We start from the raw sequence: 18,117 nt of genomic DNA on the forward strand, positions 1-18,117 counted from the left end.
TTTGTAACGTTTTGTATTGAGACACATACTTGTCTGAACTTTATTGTTACTGAAAATGTTCATGAACTGTGAATAAAAATCTCACAAATGAACAACAACAAATCGGATGTTTAATGCGCGAACCGTGCACGAGAAAACAAACCGAACCAAAATGTTAACGGTCACGTGATATACCAACCTCTGTGACATTGAAATGGAAATATCCCCTCTAAAAATAGATTGGACCTCGCTTGCTTAACGGTTTTTTCTCGACAACACGTTTTGTGAAAAAATGCAAAAAATGCATTTCGTGGTTTTACAAACATCAGGATTACCAAAAAGCACTTCAGGTGAATGGAAATGTGTATTCTAAATAATAAAATGTAAGTAAAGTGCAATTTTATTTGTGAAAAATGGGGTTTAATAGCGAAAAACAACGCCGTAATGGTTAACAAATAAACGTAACTAGGGTGTGTCCCTTTAAAACATTTGGCGATCATAATATACGAATATCCCATAAATAAATTATGGCAAGTATTTGTAAATATAGTTTTATAAACTGAAACCAATTTTGTAGGAAATACAACTAAATTTAACTCGTATTATGTATGCAAGCGATCAATAGTAACACCCGTTACACAGTTCGTTTTCATCAGTATAGTGCGCGACACGACAAACACTGCACTCCTCAGAATTTCATTAAACAACAACTATAATAAACGGCGTAATTCCAATCATTACACAATACCAGCAAATATGCAGTTAATTACTACTAAATGCAAAAATAAATATTCTGTTTTGTCCAATATTAAAATTACTTGAGAAAATCCAAGTCACATCACACAGTTAAGAACGTTATTAGACAGCCATGACAATATATATATATATATATATATATATATATATTGATTCTTAATTAACACAATTTATGCACTCAAAATTATTTACAATTGTTATGAATGGATTATGAATACTATTCATTACAGTAGAGGCACAAACATGTAGCATACATTTTGCAGATCTAATATAATAATTGAAAACAAATTCTAACAACGGGGCTTAAAAATCATAAACATTAAATGATTTGGCCTTGTTGATCTGGCACGTGTGAGGTCATGTGACACGCACCGAATGTTAATTGATCTTCCTCCATTTTAAGTCAATTTCTACGAGTCATGTGGAACCGATATCGGTAATTTTAAAGGAATAATAAAAAAAATGACTTAGTAAAATTAATGATTTTAGGGGTTTGTAAAGTTTTGTATTTAGATACTTACTGGACTGTAAAGAAAAACTTCACTAATGAACAACTAGCAGACGACAACAAATCGGATGTTGATTGCGTGAACCATTGATGAGAAAACAAACTGAACGGAGTTGCAAGCATAACGCAGTTAGGGACGTTGACGATATATACAACGGCCGCAGGCGAACCGGTGGTTACGTAATATTTAACGCATCACGTCAGGAATTAGTCTTAGAACTGAAAACACAAACGTACCTGATTTCTGCGCAATATTCTGTAATAATATCCATCCCAGTAAGCCAGCAATAAGTATAAATTATTTTATATTACAAAATAAGCCACCATTGTCAAAGTGTCGAAATAACTGTTTTGTCCATGCATTAACCTACATCCTGAAATGATAAACGGAGTGTATTCTTAGTTACTTAGTCTATACTTTCAGAGGCCTCCACCTGTGATTCCTGATTGGTTTTGGTAGGTAGACAAGCTGTTAATTACCGCCGTCTAGACACAAAATTACGTACCGGCGTTATTATTAACATCACATGGTATTGGGAAATACCCGCCACCCCTAAAATGGTAATGGACATTATCAGCCGTCATGCTTTATTACTGTAATCATTCTGTAAAACTCTTGATTAAGTAGACTTTCTGACCAATTACGTAGTCCCCAAGAAAAGAACAGTATCACTTGGGTATCGTGAGTGGTCGTTTTTGCTCCAACGTAGGCCTACCCACCAATAGGCCTAATAGTATGCATTTTTTCTTTGGATTTTTTAAGAGAGAACAATACTATAAGTTATAACCCCATTTCGTTCTATTAATGAAAACTGAAATATATTTAGTAAAATAGTTTATTATACTATCAAGTCATTTATGTTGTTTTACAAGTCAGATTGATGAATGCGGAGCGCCTTGTCGTAAATTACTGCGTTTGTTTTCACCGTGCATACTGGAGTTGGTAGGAGCTGACGTCACTTCGCTCCAAGCTATACTACCTGACCCCACAAAAACAAAAGAAAATAGCTGCCCCCACTTAGCAGAAATAATAAGGTTTTTAAAATTAATTTAAAAATTACACGTTTTTCATTTCTTAAAGTGTTAGTATGTGTTAGTGGTCCGGGTATGCATCTTTCCAACACATAAGGCTCATATTTGAGTTTAGTTTCCATTTAATTTGTTTTTCTACTTTCTAGTTATTGATCGTATTTGCCATAGAACTGATCATATAATAATTAAGTTGACCTAAAGTGGTGTATAACTCAGAACCCACGACTGTAGGGATGTTCACCGATAAACCTTGTAAAGTGTGTGTATAACTATTACAAATAATACAAATCATGAAGAAACTAAATTAATTACTCACATTTACAAGCAAGAGGACAGTCATTTGACAGAATATTTATTATTATTATATTATTATTATTATTATTTTTTACAAATAACTTACCTCTGTGATAGTCTCGTTAAGTTATAACGAAGATCTGAAGCAAAGACTGACACTAGATATTGATACATGAACAGCGATATACAATGCATCTAGCTGCATAATAGTCTTGGAACTACGGTAATAAAAATTGTTTTACAATATACCTTAAATTTATTACTAATAATTAAATAAATATAGACCTTTATTTAAGACTATTAGCAAAGACATACGCCAAAGAGTTTTAATGGTAACTGGCATAGCAAGTCGCGTACAACGCCGCCATTTAAATATTCACTGAAAAAAAGCAGCATTATAATGCATGACGTGTTCTAATTGCCGTAGCGCTTGTAGCGGTATTTCAGTCGTCTGAGGTTTTCCTTTGGTCTTCCGGTGTTGCGTAGTTTGTAAGTACTAGAAGACAGAGTAGCTGTTGCAACGGCTGCTGCTGAAGTTATTGTTGCAGTTGCTACTGAAGCTATTGCTGCAGCTGCTGCTGCCCCCACTATCATTCCTCCTGTAACTGCCCCTCCGACAGCAGTTAAAATAGCAGTTCCAAATATACTCCATGCAGTCTGAGACTTGAAAATAGAAATATAAAGACAAGTTTATAATATTGATTCTAATACAACTGCCATATAAGCCTTTTTGCCATTGGTTAATTTTTGTGATAAATCGGTCATGGGCACCAGGATTTATCACGATAACAAAATTCCGAAAACTCGTCCGATATGCTGTCACTTGGTCTCATGTGTGGTGTTTTCGTTAGTATATTAATTCCGTGTCTTCCAATGTTGTTATAAATAATTTTCAAAAATATGATTAACTTTAGATCAAAATGATGTTATTGTTCTTAATTTATTGTTATTTCGTGCCATTGTAATTTTTAACACTTTGTTAGCAGCAATAAACACCCACCCTCCCTGAGTATGGTCCGGTCCCTGATCCATTGCAGCAGTCAATTCCACCATATGTCATATTGCCTGCTATACTAGTTTCTGTTCCCAAAATGGCACAAGCAAGTTCAGCAGAAATAACTGTATCACAATCTGAAGTACACCATTTGTGTTTAGAACATAGTTTTTGGGACAATAAAACTGATAAAGACAAAATGGAAATGACTATCGATTTTGTAAACACAATTTTAAACAACATTAACTTCTTTAAATATCGCAACATTTCGAAAAACTCACGAAAATACTGCTTACCATTTCGTAAATGAATATTATTTTATGTATTTATAAAAAAAACCAATAAGTGTAAATATGTTAGTAAAAGTTATAAATTTGTAGACCTACCCCATCAACGTGATTCTTAAAGTCCGAACTAAATTGTTAACAACTACGATAAATTACTCTGCTACCTTTAATTACAATTACATTTCCACCAAATTTTGTCCAGACACAAGTTGTGAAAAAAACAATTACAGTGACACAGATTCCACATATGAGACTGTAACGATATCACCAGTATCGACTTCGCTGAGATCGCATAGGCCAAAATACATGCAGTTTTCTGCCGTCTGCTATTTTGCTTTTTTTATGGAATACTCTTCAAGAGGGGTTAAAGCCTCCAAAGTATGTGACATAATATAAAATCAATGTTCTCTAGTGATATCTTTAAAAAAAAGAGACAAAAAAAAAGAAGAAGACGTCATCACGTTTGCTTTTATATCGTAGCATATCATGACGTTGTTAGATTAAGTCATATCCTTTCATCCCTCTTATGTCTCACTATACAGATCACTTCCGGGTGAGAGTTCATTCATCACGGTCCACTATAGTTCCTAATTGTGACACAAGTTATGGTTCACATATTCACTTCTAGGAAATGATGAAGAATTAAAACAATATGTATGTTTAATGGTTAGCCTTCTGGCTGTATTTTACCCATGCTAATTTATAACATTGTGCATTGACCTTTTGGGACATGGATGTATAGCGATTAATGAACCACCTGTTCGGACCGGTACTACAGCCAGATGCGGTCCTATAGCAAAAAACTGAGACGGAAATATTCTCAATTTTGGAGTAAAAGTAAATGCTTATATAATATATGTTCGCAATGGTGTATGCTGTTAGTGCCAACGAGAACCCGTTCTATTGGCAATCTTCATTTGAAGTTGGGCAATTTAACATTGGTTTCAATGGCAGATGACATCTGTGTAGTGCGACCATAATGTAAAACATGAAATTACTGTTTATCCCAAAAAATATAAGTTTAGCAAGCCAAAATGAGAATGTACTGGTGTAGCATCCTTATAAAAGGTAATTTCATCGATGTAGATTTTAGCCAATCTTGCAAACATGTCAATTTTATTTATTTTATTATTTTATTTAAAAAAAAAAAATTAGGACGGGGGGGGGGGGGGAGGAAGGGTGTGTGTGTGTGTGTGTCAAAATGTATATGCTAGTGTACTTACATGTAATATATAAATTGATCTGAGTGTCTAATATTGAGTTTCTCATTGTAAAAGGTCAAAATTTAAGGTCACAAGGCCAGTATCCAAATTCACCCTAATTTCTGTGATTTTGTGTATAATGAATATTTTCGAATGTACAGTAATAGTGACAAACAGTTTTGATGGTATTGTGAATATATAACATAGTATTGTACTGTAAAAGTAGAATTTGTATCTGCCATTAATAATGTGTGGATCTTCATGCTGAAATAATACAGAAAAACACAGGATTTCAACACTTCATTATGAAATAATTGTTGCCTATAGCAACCATTCATGAAAACTAATATTTTTAATAAACTAACTAGATCATTAGCTTCTTTGTATAAAAAAGAGAAAGAAATGTTTTATTTAATGACGCACTCAACACATTTTATTTACGGTTACATGGCGTCAGACATATGGTTAAGGAGCACACAGATTTTGAGAGGAAACCCGCTGTCGCCACTTCATGGGCTACTCTTTCCGATTAGCAACAAGGGATCTTTTATTTGGGCTTCCAACAGGCAGGATAGCACAAACCATGGCCTTTGTTGAACCAGTTATGGATCACTGGTCGGTGCAAGTGGTTTACACCTACCTATTGAGCCTTGCGGAGCACTCACTCAGGGTTTGGAGTCGGTATCTGGATTAAAAATCCCATGCCTCGACTGGAATCCGAACCCAGTGCTTGTAGACCTATGGCCTAACCACGACGCCACTGAGGCCGGTTCTTCTTTGTATGTCCCTTATATCAGAACTACCAAAAGGGTCATACATTACCATGTAGTGGCTGTTTGCAGGCATCGAAATAAGTCGAGAACGGTCGTTCAGGTTACCGGGACATTACCACATGTAAGAAATGTCGAGAACGGTGTTTCGTTCTTGACAAACAATTCAACGAACTGTAGTTTCGCTTCCGGACGTAAACCAGGCAAAGCATTCCGGACTTCAGCGTTTCATTTTCTCGTAAGGAATTGCATCAATGTTCGCGCGCACTTGAGCAATTGCAAGCAATTATGGTCATTCCAAGTTTATGCAGCGTCCACTAGATGATTTTACTTCCACGTTTCGTTTTCTCGTACAAACTTGCACCGATGTTCATACGCACTTGTGCAATTGGAAAGCAATTTCGGCAATCCGCGTTTTCATTTACTTCCAGATTTCGTTTCTCGTACCGACGTTCGCGCGCACCGATACAATTTCAGAACGTCCGGATTAAAAGTAGTTGTAACAGGAATTAAATTCTAACTTTCATATAGTTGTAGTAACCTATAGGTTACCAGGCTATATTTTGTGGTAACCTGTAAATGGGTTACCAGACACAATGCTTATTTCGATACCCGTGTTGTTTGATGGCCATCTATTGCGTGAATGACCAAGCTAGGAATAACAGTTGATATGAAGTTTTATTGGATGGTATGGTGCATCTATCTTTTGGTGTATTGTTTAGAGTTCACTGGTTTAGTATGGCTTTTCATGGTGTAAATGACCCAAATTATCCAATTGACTTCAAACCAAGTTTGACAAAATCTGTTAATAAACTTTAAGGTCTCACTACACAGATCACTTCCGGGTGAGAGTTCATTGATCACGGTCCACTATAGTTCTTAATTGTAACACATGTTATGGTTCACATATTCACTTCTAGGAAATGGTGAAGAATTAAAACAATACATATGCTTACTGGTTAGCCTTCTGGCTGTATTTTGCCCATGCTAATTTGTAATATTGTGCATTGACCTTTTGGGACATGGGTGTATAGCACAAGAGACGGCCGGAGTGAATCGGTTAATGAACCACCTGTTTGGACCGGTACTACAGCCAGATGCGGTCCCATAGCAAAAAAACTGAGACGAAATGTTCTCAATTTTGGAGTGAAAATAAATGCTTATATAATATATGTTCGCAATGGTGTATGTTGTTAGTGCCAACGAGAAACCGTTCTATTGGCAATCTTGGAAGTTGGGCAATTTAACATGGGTTTCAATGGCAGATGACATCTGTGTAGTGAGACCTTAGAGTGTATTCCATAAAAAGTCAAAATGGCAGCCGGCACAAAATTACATGCTTTTTGCCCTATGTGATTTGAGCGAAGTCGATATAGGTGACATAGATATCATCTAGTATGTGGAATCTGTGTCATTGTAATGGGGTTTTCAAGATTTCTGTCAGGACAAAAAATGTGTGTAAAATCTAACGAAAAATAAAGGTAGGAGAGCAGTTTATCGTAGTTGTTAAAAATTCGGTTCAGACTTTAGCCAAAATTAATACATGCTAATTCCTCAAAATAATTCAATATGAGTTTGAAACACCACTTCCAATCATATGCTACGTTTTGCAACACAAATTAACAACAAACGAAGCAATATTTTTAGGGTATCCTGTATTACAATAAATCATGTTCAAAATACACACTACAATACTAATAAATTTGTCTTTGCTTCGCTCCTAAGTCAATGACGTCATGTCTAAGAAAAGAAAAAATATATTACGTCATAATTTTACATACCGGGTACTACAAGCATTTTCATTGAATATCTTCAGTAAGCAGAATTGATAATTAGGTTTTTAAAATTTGTGTGATTTCTTTAATAAAAACACAATAAAATTGCTTACAGATACTCCTAATAGGTGTAGTATTAGAATATAATACCATTGTGTTTCGTTGTTAACTATAATTCTAATTCAACACATTTGTAAGAACGAATCTGATTGGATCTCTGCTAAAAATTTCAGGTGGTAAAATCACCGATATACCGGTCGCAAATTTTCTGGCAGAAATACGTCATAGGTTAAGCGAAGAACAGGGTTGTCATAAAGACAATTTCTGTAGCGTTCATGTTAACATAAGTCGTTAAATACTGAGAAGTTTTTATGTCAAAAATTAACATATTTATTCTTTATTAGTCGTTATCTAATCACGAGAGCTGATTAAATATGTCAAATTATACATCTATGTTCGAACCGCTAACTGTCCGACCACCCATCGTCTGTTAATGGGCTGCCTAATGACATCACCAGCTGGTGACGTTTATAGGCTTATTCTTACTACAAATGTGACAATTTCCTATTTAAAATCAACCAGCAAACAGTTTAATTAGAATAGGGATAACCCTACTGTGTTTTCCGATTTGCGTACGTATATCGGTGGTTTTACAGTCGCAAATTTACCGACAGTAAAACCACCGATATACGTCCGCAAATCGGAAAAGACAGTAGGGTTATCCCCTAAGTATTTACCACAAAATATTTGGATTTATGGACAGTACTCGACTTCGTCTCGTACCTGAATCAAAATTTGGTGATAAATCCTAACAGTTAGCAACGAAACAGTGATATTATCCCCTCAATGATCTAAGTATAGGTTAGAAGGCATTAAGACGTTTCTTCAGAAATAAGAATGGGCGGAGCGAAGCATAGCCCATTCTTATTTCTGTAGAAACGTCTTAAACCTTCTTACCGATTTAGACGACATTTCATAGGTTCATTACTTGATATGGGCGGGACACGCGTCATTGCGTGTTCGCGCCAGTTGTTTTGACGTCATTCGTACAGCTCTTGGCGAAGTAATTTTGGTCTCCAGGACAGAAACTATGACAGATATGTGCAAAATGAGTACTATTATAGATTCTCCAGGTATGAATTAGCTAATACAGCCAATTGCAACTTGATATCTTTATAATTAAAAAAGTTACTAGCATTAAAAAATCATCCGAAATCACTTGACACAGTCGCGAGTGCAAAAAATGGGTCAACGGGCCCTGCATTTGACCAGTCATAATTTCAAAACTACTTAGTATCTGGACTTAAAAGTTTGCATGCATCCATCATTTATATAGATGCACAAATGGGTGAAATTTCATCAAAATCGGAGATGGTCACCCGGGAAGATTTCTGGAATGTGGTTGTTTTGGCGTGGAATTGTTCACAAAATAGGAGAAAATGACACGACAATCTAGTCCGGTGACACCCCAATTTTTCTGCAGATATGTTTTATTCACAAGTATCTCCAAACAATAACGTCAAATATGTTATTGTAACGTTTATATATATATATATATATATATATATATATATATATCATTTATGTAACTATAGTATTTGCATTAGGGGTTTCTGTTTGTGGGTACCTGTGGTTTTAATATGCTTGTAGAATAAATAAATAGGTGTAAAATTAGCACATTTTGAGAGGTAGAAATATTTGTAGCGTATGCCTTTAAGACGTTGCTAAGTGGTTAAGATTACATTAAATAAAACACAGGCATGTGATGTCTTAGTTTGTAATTAGTATATCCAAACACGTTTCCGTTACTAGACGGTGATCTTCATCACTGCTAAATAACTTTTCATTGGGGTAAAAAAAAATGTACAATTCATATTAATATGGGTATTAATTAATGTAGATTTACATGGAAATAATTAATGTTGCTCAGTAAGACAAATTACTAATATAAAATCAGGCCCGTAGCCTGGGGGACGATCCCCCCTTCCCCCTGCAGGATTGAGAGTTCCGCTGAAATGAAAACCCCCAAACAAAACGGATTTTACATATGAAAGTCCTTGTCCCCAAATGACCGGGATCACGTAGCCGGGTTTGCTACCCGTCAGCCTCCTCAATCACCAAATCGGTTATAGCAGTATGAGAGTATGAGTTGTGTGTATGAGTAGTGGGGGGGGGGGGGGGGGGGGGGAGACGACTATCGAGCCCTAAAATATGCAAATGAGCTAGATCACGTGACGTGGGCATGGCCTCTCTGATTGGCTGACCTCTAAGCATGGCCTAATGACGTCACGGGGACATTCAGTGCATTGACCTCTGGGTCATGCAGCTGGCTGACCTTTAAGCTGTGTGTGTGTGTGTGTGTGGGGGGGGGGGGGGTCTATACAGGAAACAGATGGTGCGGAAGTCGTTAATGGCTATCAGATGGCAAGATAGCTTGGGTTGAATGGATGTATTAGCTGTCGGGTGTCTATACAGGAAACAGATGGGGTGGAAGTCATTAAAGTCGCACGCCCTAGTTTCAGCCCGCGAAAATGAATTCTAATTTTTGGTTAATCTACAAAACTGTAACACACTTAGATCACATTTTTATAAAATAGAGTGAAAAAGCAGGTTTTATATCGATAAATACCATGGGAATCCCCGTGACCCAATTACTTGAAATAATTTTGAAAGTTAATATTCTGATGTCACCGGTAGATGTCCCTCGAAGCACAGAAATGCCTATGTCACGACAAATTTCCCAGAGTGCACACAGACTTGCGGTGCGTTCCTTTCACCTCTCCTGGGCATGTTCCAACTGTTCTGTCCCGGACACCGAAAGGAATGAGTTTGGAACAGGAAGTTACTTTACCAACATGGGTGCTTTTGTTGAGGAAGTGGCTGTTGCAGCAATCATGATACTTGAATCGGAATAAGACGACAATGATAGTCCGACACTGACCATGTTGACTATACTACAGTGTTTGAAATAATAAATTATATATATAAACCTTAGCCTACATTTCCTATTCGGCACCGGGTACTAGTGGCTAACCTATTGTTATTAGCAATTAGATGCACCGTTTATTATTGTTAATAGTAGTAGTAGTAGTAGTAGTGGTACTAGTGGCTAACTGTGATGGAACATGTTCTTATCTTTTCGCCTGTGGCGATGTTAATTGTGTTAGAGGGCCGTGTGCAGCTTGGTTACGTAATACCCCCGCGCGACGGTGGTAGTCCTGCGTCCCATTATGCACTTAGACCTGGTGGGTACAGTGGTTACGTAATACCTCCGGTAGTTCGGTTTACGACACCGGGTATTTCTACCGAACTGGCGACGGTCTGTCTGGCCATCTAAGAAAATATACAGTCTCTGGGAGTTGTGGAAATATCACATGATAGGTGAGGTACCGCGTTGTGCCCCCCAGGCGATATTCGCTGTCTCTGGACTAGTGTGAGATTTTTGAATAAATAGATAGGATTTTAGAGATATCGGGGAGAAACATTGGAAGTATCCAGGGGAACGGACGTTGTCCAACTGAACGAAATATATTAGTTCAGACCGGACTTGGTAAATATATATTTCTGCTCTGTTGTATAACCTTGATGTGATTGATATGACTTTAAATATTTTAATACTGTATTATACCAATATTCTTTAGACAGTGTCTCCGGTAATCTGACGAAGTAAATTGTAGGCTTCACTGTTCTAATATTTTTATACGAGTATTTGGTAAGATAAAGCTTAGCCGGTCATCCTAGAGGACCTAGCTAAACTGTAGGTTATTGTCTTTATTGTGATATGTACCAGTATTAATTCTGTATTACAAGGTTACTGAATGAGTATTTAAGGGTTAATTAAAAATTAACCAGTTCGGAATAGAGTTGTAATTCCTTTTTTAAATTAAGTTCCCCTGGCAGCGTTTCTCAATTATCACACGTGTGTGTGTTGTATCACGGTGAAGTGATTAGAATATTGTGTAAACTAGACACCTAGTGATTAACTAATTAAGTGATTAGCTCTGGGTTGTTATTATATTGTTGTTGTTAATTAACTACTGCGGCAAGTACATTTGTCAGCGTTATAGTTAATACAGATTCCAAAGTGTATTGTGTTTTGTTGTGTTTTCTAGTTAACTAAACGTGCTACATATATATATATATATATATATATATATATATATATATATATATATATATATATATATATATATATATATATATATTTATATAAGATCTTAACTCTGATTACTCCTAGAGCCGGGCCACTCGGGTAGTAGCCTGCCCGATACAGAGAGATCTAATAGATATACAGTTAGGAGAGATATTTGGATAATCGTGTTTACTTCAGTTACGGGTATTATCAGGATCCCCGTGACACTAACCTATTGTTATTAGCAATTAGATGCACCGTTTATTATTGTTGGTAATAGTAGTAGTAGTGGTGGTGGTGGTGGTGGTGGTGGTGGTGGTGATAGTGGTAGTACAGTCTGTAGGAATCAGAGGTGGGGAGGCACTTCCTCTCACCAGGACGAAAACGTAAGGTTTTTTTTGTCCTACTCTATTCAAATATAGGTAACAATATAGCTTGTGCACCTCACCTCTACCCCCTAAGGTTGTATCCCCTCTCCAGATATCGTAAGACTTAAGATTTTAAGGGTTTGTAACGTTTTGTATTGAGATACTTACTTGTCTGAACTTTATTGTTAATGAAAATGTTCACGAACTGTGAAGAAATACCTCATCAATGAACGACAAGCAAACAACAAATTGGATGTTGATTGCGCGAACCGTGCACGAGAAAACAAACCGAACCAAAATGATAACGGTCACGTGGTATACCAACGTCTGTGACGTTGAAACGGGAAGATCCCCTCTAAAAATAGATTAGACCTTGTCTGCTCAACGGTTTTTTCTCAGACGCGCGTTTTTAAGAAATACGAAAAATGCATTTTGTGGTATTACAAACACCAGGATTACCAGAATTACCAAAAAACACTTCAAGTGAATGGAAATGTATATTCTAAATAATAAAATGTAAGTAAAGTGCTATTTTATTTGTGAGAAAATGGGTTAACAACTAAGGCGTGTCCCTTTAATGGCTTTCAGATGGCAAGATAGTGTGGGTTTAATCGTTTTGACCTGTGTGCATAATAAGAACCAGATTGAGTCCTGGTAACGTGGAGTGGAAAATTTCACGGCGTTTGAAACGTGCCCATATATGGTCATGGCGTGGTAACACCATGAGTCATCCCAGAACGTGTTCAGACATGTCTTGACCTCGAGATAGCGTGGGGACGCTACCTTGGGGCTTATAAACCCCCCAGATTCAAAGCGCTTGCCATTCGCTCAGCAACACTGCTAGAGAAGACTCTAAATGGCTTCGGGATATTCGAGAATGGACAGCAACAGTAGCAGCTGTAGCAGCGGTGACGATGTCTTGGTATGCAAATGTTCCAAAAGACAAACTATCAAATGCAAGAGTGGTTACCAAACCAGAAGAAAATGACATGGATCAAACGGACGCTGCTCGTGAACACGGTGGAATCGTTGATGAAGAACCCACGGATACCTGTGAACCCATCGAAATCGTGGATGAAGAACCCATGGATCAGACAGATGCTGCTCCAGAATATAAAACGGACTCGGCTCCCTACGATGATGCCTACGACGCCGATGACGAATGGGATGGCCTCTCGAGACATTACTTGTCCTGCCATCATCTCAAAATGATAGGATTCTACAGACGACTCTACATATTTGGTGTGTGGCCCCTCCAGATGAGTCAGAGATCGAGGGAAATCGCCAAGGCCGGTTTCTTCTACACGGGAGACCACGATGCCGTCGTTTGTTACTGTTGTGGACTACGCGTCTATGGATGGAAGAAGATGGACGACCCAGTGATGGAACATTAAAGTCTGTCCCCGAGATGTCCCTACATTAACAATTTGTTCAGACATTAAACACGTATTACTTGGGTGTGTGCTACTTTTCGTTTTTTTTTTTTTGTAAAATAAACATGTTAATAACACGTTTAGTTTGTTATTAATGTAAGGGTGGCCCTGAGCCGTGCATGAGCTATGCTTTGGGATGGAGGCACGGGCCATGCGTATCACACAACATTTTATATTTGTGCACATGCGCAAAATTATAGAATATAAATAAAAGGGTAATTGGTGACATCGTCATTTGAGGTAGAACCTTCAGAGAAGCAACATGTCAGATCAGTACAAGTTGTACGGTCCCAACGCGGACAAGTGGACCCACTTTTACAAGTTGCAAGCCCAAGGCAAACTTCAGCCATATTTTCCAGTGAAGAGTGTTGGGAAAAGTCAGATGATGTACAGCCTGGATCGATGTCTAGAACTCTACGATCCCACATGGAAAAAAGAAAAAGAGGACAAGCCCCTGACACCTAAAGTCGTCATGGTCTCCCCAACGCAACAGGTGGTAGAGCAAGCCAAGGCCGAGCAAAAACGGAAACGAGAACAGAGTGGCGTGGAACAGAAACGACGAGAGCAGTCTGGCATGGATCAAAAACGGCACAAACATTTCTGAGAAGACTATAAAAGTGGGCGTGACAGTTTCAACATCGTCAGTTGATGTCGAGACTTCAACAGTCAACATCATGAATCAGTGTCACATTTGCGAAAAAAAATATGTTTGGATCCACGACCTAACTCGGCATGTACAAAAAAACCCATGGACTCTTGGAATCTGAAAATAAACCTTCTCAGCAGCAGCAGCAGCAGCAGCAGCAGCAGCAACAGCAGCAGCAGCAGCAGCCCACATGATTGTTACATCCGTTCACCATGATCGTGTCGGGACCCACGTCGTGGGAAAACAATTTTTGTTGTACAAACTACTAAGGGATAGTAAGATCTTCCCATCGCCTCAACGCATCATCTGGCTCTACAAACGATGGCAATCCCTCTATGATATGATCAAAATGGTTGCTCGAGTGAAATTTGTTCAAGGCATACCCGAGAATTTGGAAAAGGATCGTTATTTGGATCCCAGGGCCCATATTTTCGAAGCTGTTTTAGCCTACGAAATCGTGAAATCATCGTAATCTATGACGTCACTATGGCGTGCGCTGTAGTGACGTCACAACCTACGACGGTTTTACGATTTCGTAGCGCTAAGATGGCTTCGAAAATAGGGCCCCAGAGTCAGAAATGTCATCGTGTTGGACGACCTGATGTCTATAGCTGGAAAAGACCCTCGCCTCACTGACCTGTTCAAGGAAGGAAGTCACCACAGAAACCTTTTGGTGATTACCATCAACCAGAACTTGTATCACAGCAAAGACCCAATGCAGAGAAGAAACTGTCATTACTTGGCACTGTTCAACAACCCCATCAATAAGCAACAAGTCCTAATTTTGGCACAGCAGATGTATCATGGAAATACTCGTGCTTTGATGGAACAGTTTGAGGAAGCTACCCACAGGCCTACGATCATCTCTTGGTTGACTTGAAACCGACCATGCCCGAACATTGACGCCTTCGACCTAATGGCTTAGAGACGGGGCCGTCCGAATGGTATAAAAGCACGAACGTAACGGCGAATGTCTCAGAAGAATTTCAACCACCATAGAAGAAAGAGCTCTACTTCCAAATCATGCAAAGAAACGCATTCAAGAGAAAACTACCAGGCATACCCACCTACTAAAGTGACGACGACGAAGAAGAAGATGAGGTAGAGCCCTATCTGAAAAAAGTCAAGAGGATGCAGTCTTGCAATACGTGTGGTCTGGTCTTTAAAGACGGGAGTGACTTGCAGCGACATCTGTGATTTAAAATGTGTGAGGAGGGAAATGAAGAAGAAGAAGAGCTATCGTCCGATCTGACAAACGAAGGCGTACGTCTGATGATCGAGCGTGAATTTGACATCAATCATGACTATCTCGAAAGCAAGAGGAAACGCTATGAAGATGCCATCGAAAGAAACATGAAGACTTTAAAATGGAAGTTAGTTAAAGACACGTACTCTCTCTTCCTGACCTATATGCATTACTTTGACAAAGGCCCGAACACGAGGAAAATTCTAAAGTCTGTGAATTCGGACAGAGATCGGAGTCCTCAGATTCGTTTTAAATTAAATCAGTATCGTTCCTGGATCAGCGAATATTTGGATGAACTAGACGACGACGATACCGATGGTGCTGACACTGATGATTAGGACGAAGATGAAGAGAAATAAACACTAATATTATTCACATGTCGCCCTTAAGGCCTCTCGATGTAACCCAATGTGTGTCCATTTTATGTATGTGTAATTGTCGCCCTTAAGGCCTCTCGATGTAACCCAATGTGTGTCCGTTTTATATATGTGTAGTTGTCACCTTTAAGGCTTCCCGATGTAACCCAATGTGTGTCCATTTTATATATGTGTAATTGTCGCCCTTAAGGCCTCTCGATGTAACCCAATGTGTGTCCATTTTATATATGTGTTGTTGTCACCTTTAAGGCTTCCCGATGTAACCCAATGTGTGTCCATTTTATATATGTGTAATTGTCGCCCTTAAGGCCTCTCGATGTAACCCAATGTGTGTCCGTTTTATATATGTGTAGTTGTCTATAGTGATTTGTCATTTAGAAATAAAATGAAAAACCCCCAAACCATTGCGGGGTTTGTTTGTTTGTTTTTTTGTGTTTTTTGGGTGTGTGTTTTACTCCATGACTAGATTTGTGATTGGATGTCAGTCTCTACCGCTACCCGGTATTTTATAGTAGCAAGGGATGTGTGCACAGGATGGCACATACCACGGCCCTTGACATACCAGTCATAATGCATTGGTTGGATATAGCCTATTGGACCACCGACGGGAATCGATCCTAGATCGACCACTGTATTTACTCTTTTGGTAAAAATTTATATTAAACGGTCAGGGCTAGTGCTCTAGGGAAGTACTCTGTGCAGTTATTTCCCCGATCCATAAATATTCTAATAATATATAACATGGACTTACCGCAAATATATATACATGGACTTATATATATATATATATATATATATATATATATATATATATATATATATATATATATATATATATATATATATAAATTGACTTAAACGTATATGGCAAGGGGGAGAACTCTTGGAGTCGTAATGCAAACACTATTTTTTTAAATGCAGTTATTTCCCTTTGATCGACACGTGATACTCGTTAAACCCTTGGCACCGGTCGGCGCGTGTATAAACCACAAGGTGATCGGATTATGTTTTCTTGCTCGAACTGCCAGTAACTGGTAGTAAATTCTATTTTACACTCCGTATGGCATGATATCGCGTGTGTTAAAATATCATCAAAGTAATATTTCTTCATTAAAGGCTAGTTTCCCCATGCAATTTCTTGTTTATCTAATAAAGAAAGAAAGAAAAAGAAGTAAATTAATTATTATTACAGTTAATTGAAGTGTTTTTCTGCACATACTTGATAAATCTGTGCACTTTCGATAGAAACATTCACTGTAGTATATATATATATATATATATATATATAAAAATTTTTTTATATAATTATCCATTTTTATTAAGTATTAAGGTACACGAATCCATAAAATAAAAGCTATCATTATCTAAATTCAGATTGCTACTTTCAGTGAGCATATAACGTCTTTCATTAAACAAGCCATTGGTCTGGGGAAACCACAGATATCCGTTTTTGTTTATGTTTTCAGCCAGTTTCCAAACCAGATCACAGTTACACACGACAGACTGCCCAACGATATTTGCGAAATAAACACCCTCAGCGTGCGCGCGACAGACATTCGCATAATAACGTACATCAAAGAGATGTATTCAGTAAGTCTTGAAGACGATCTTCAAAAGCTGAGACGGAACAGCTGTTCTGTGGTACAAAAAACAAATCGCAACGCGTGTATCACTCTTGAGCCACAAGTGTATAATCTTGTTTATTTTCGAAATCCATGAAGGAGCTTCTTCCAAATTAAATTTTCAATTTTTTTCCAATGAACGCTAAAAAAATTAATAAACACATCATCGGATTTTTTAAAAATTAGCCACTCGCGACACGTTTCTTTCTGTCGGCATCCCTTATATACCGCAGATATTCGGTCATTTGGCACATGGAACACTGTTTGTTTCTATTTATTTTCCGTACCTCTATCCAATTAAGATCCAATCACACTATCCTGGTCACACACACACACGCACACACACACAATTCAGTTATCTAGGGCTGTCTAGGACAGTGGGGATAGTACTCAGTTGTTGAGATTCTCCGGTCTAACACTAGTCCAATAGTCTATTAAGGTTTAAGCACGCTATCCTGGACACACACAGTTAAGCTATCTGGAGCTATTTATGATAGTGGAGGCATGAGAGAGATTCTCCGGTATAACATTAATTCAATAATCCATTAAGGTTTAAGCACGCTATCCTGGACACACACACACGCACGCATGCGCGCATGCACTTAAACTGTGGGCTCACCTGTCCAGGACAGTGGGAGGTAGTGGTTAGTGAAACGTCTGTGTAGTGACCAGTTGATACCCGGATACGAACCCAGT

The 18,117-nt window shown here is 38.0% G+C and overlaps 1 protein-coding gene across 1 annotated transcript in view; it reads right to left on the reverse strand.

Moving 5' to 3' along the window:
- Positions 1–2,045: 2,045 nt before the first annotated feature.
- Positions 2,046–18,117, reverse strand: part of LOC121381559 — a 30,642-nt gene continuing 14,570 nt past the window's right edge. Inside the window, exon 4 of the mRNA XM_041510894.1 lies at positions 2,046–3,232. Coding sequence (XP_041366828.1) covers positions 2,984–3,232 — 249 coding nt within the window. The 3' untranslated portion in view covers positions 2,046–2,983. The remainder of the gene's footprint in view (positions 3,233–18,117) is intronic.

The sequence above is a fragment of the Gigantopelta aegis genome, chromosome 2 (assembly GCF_016097555.1).
Source record: "Gigantopelta aegis isolate Gae_Host chromosome 2, Gae_host_genome, whole genome shotgun sequence".
Lineage (NCBI taxonomy): Eukaryota > Metazoa > Mollusca > Gastropoda > Neomphalida > Peltospiridae > Gigantopelta > Gigantopelta aegis.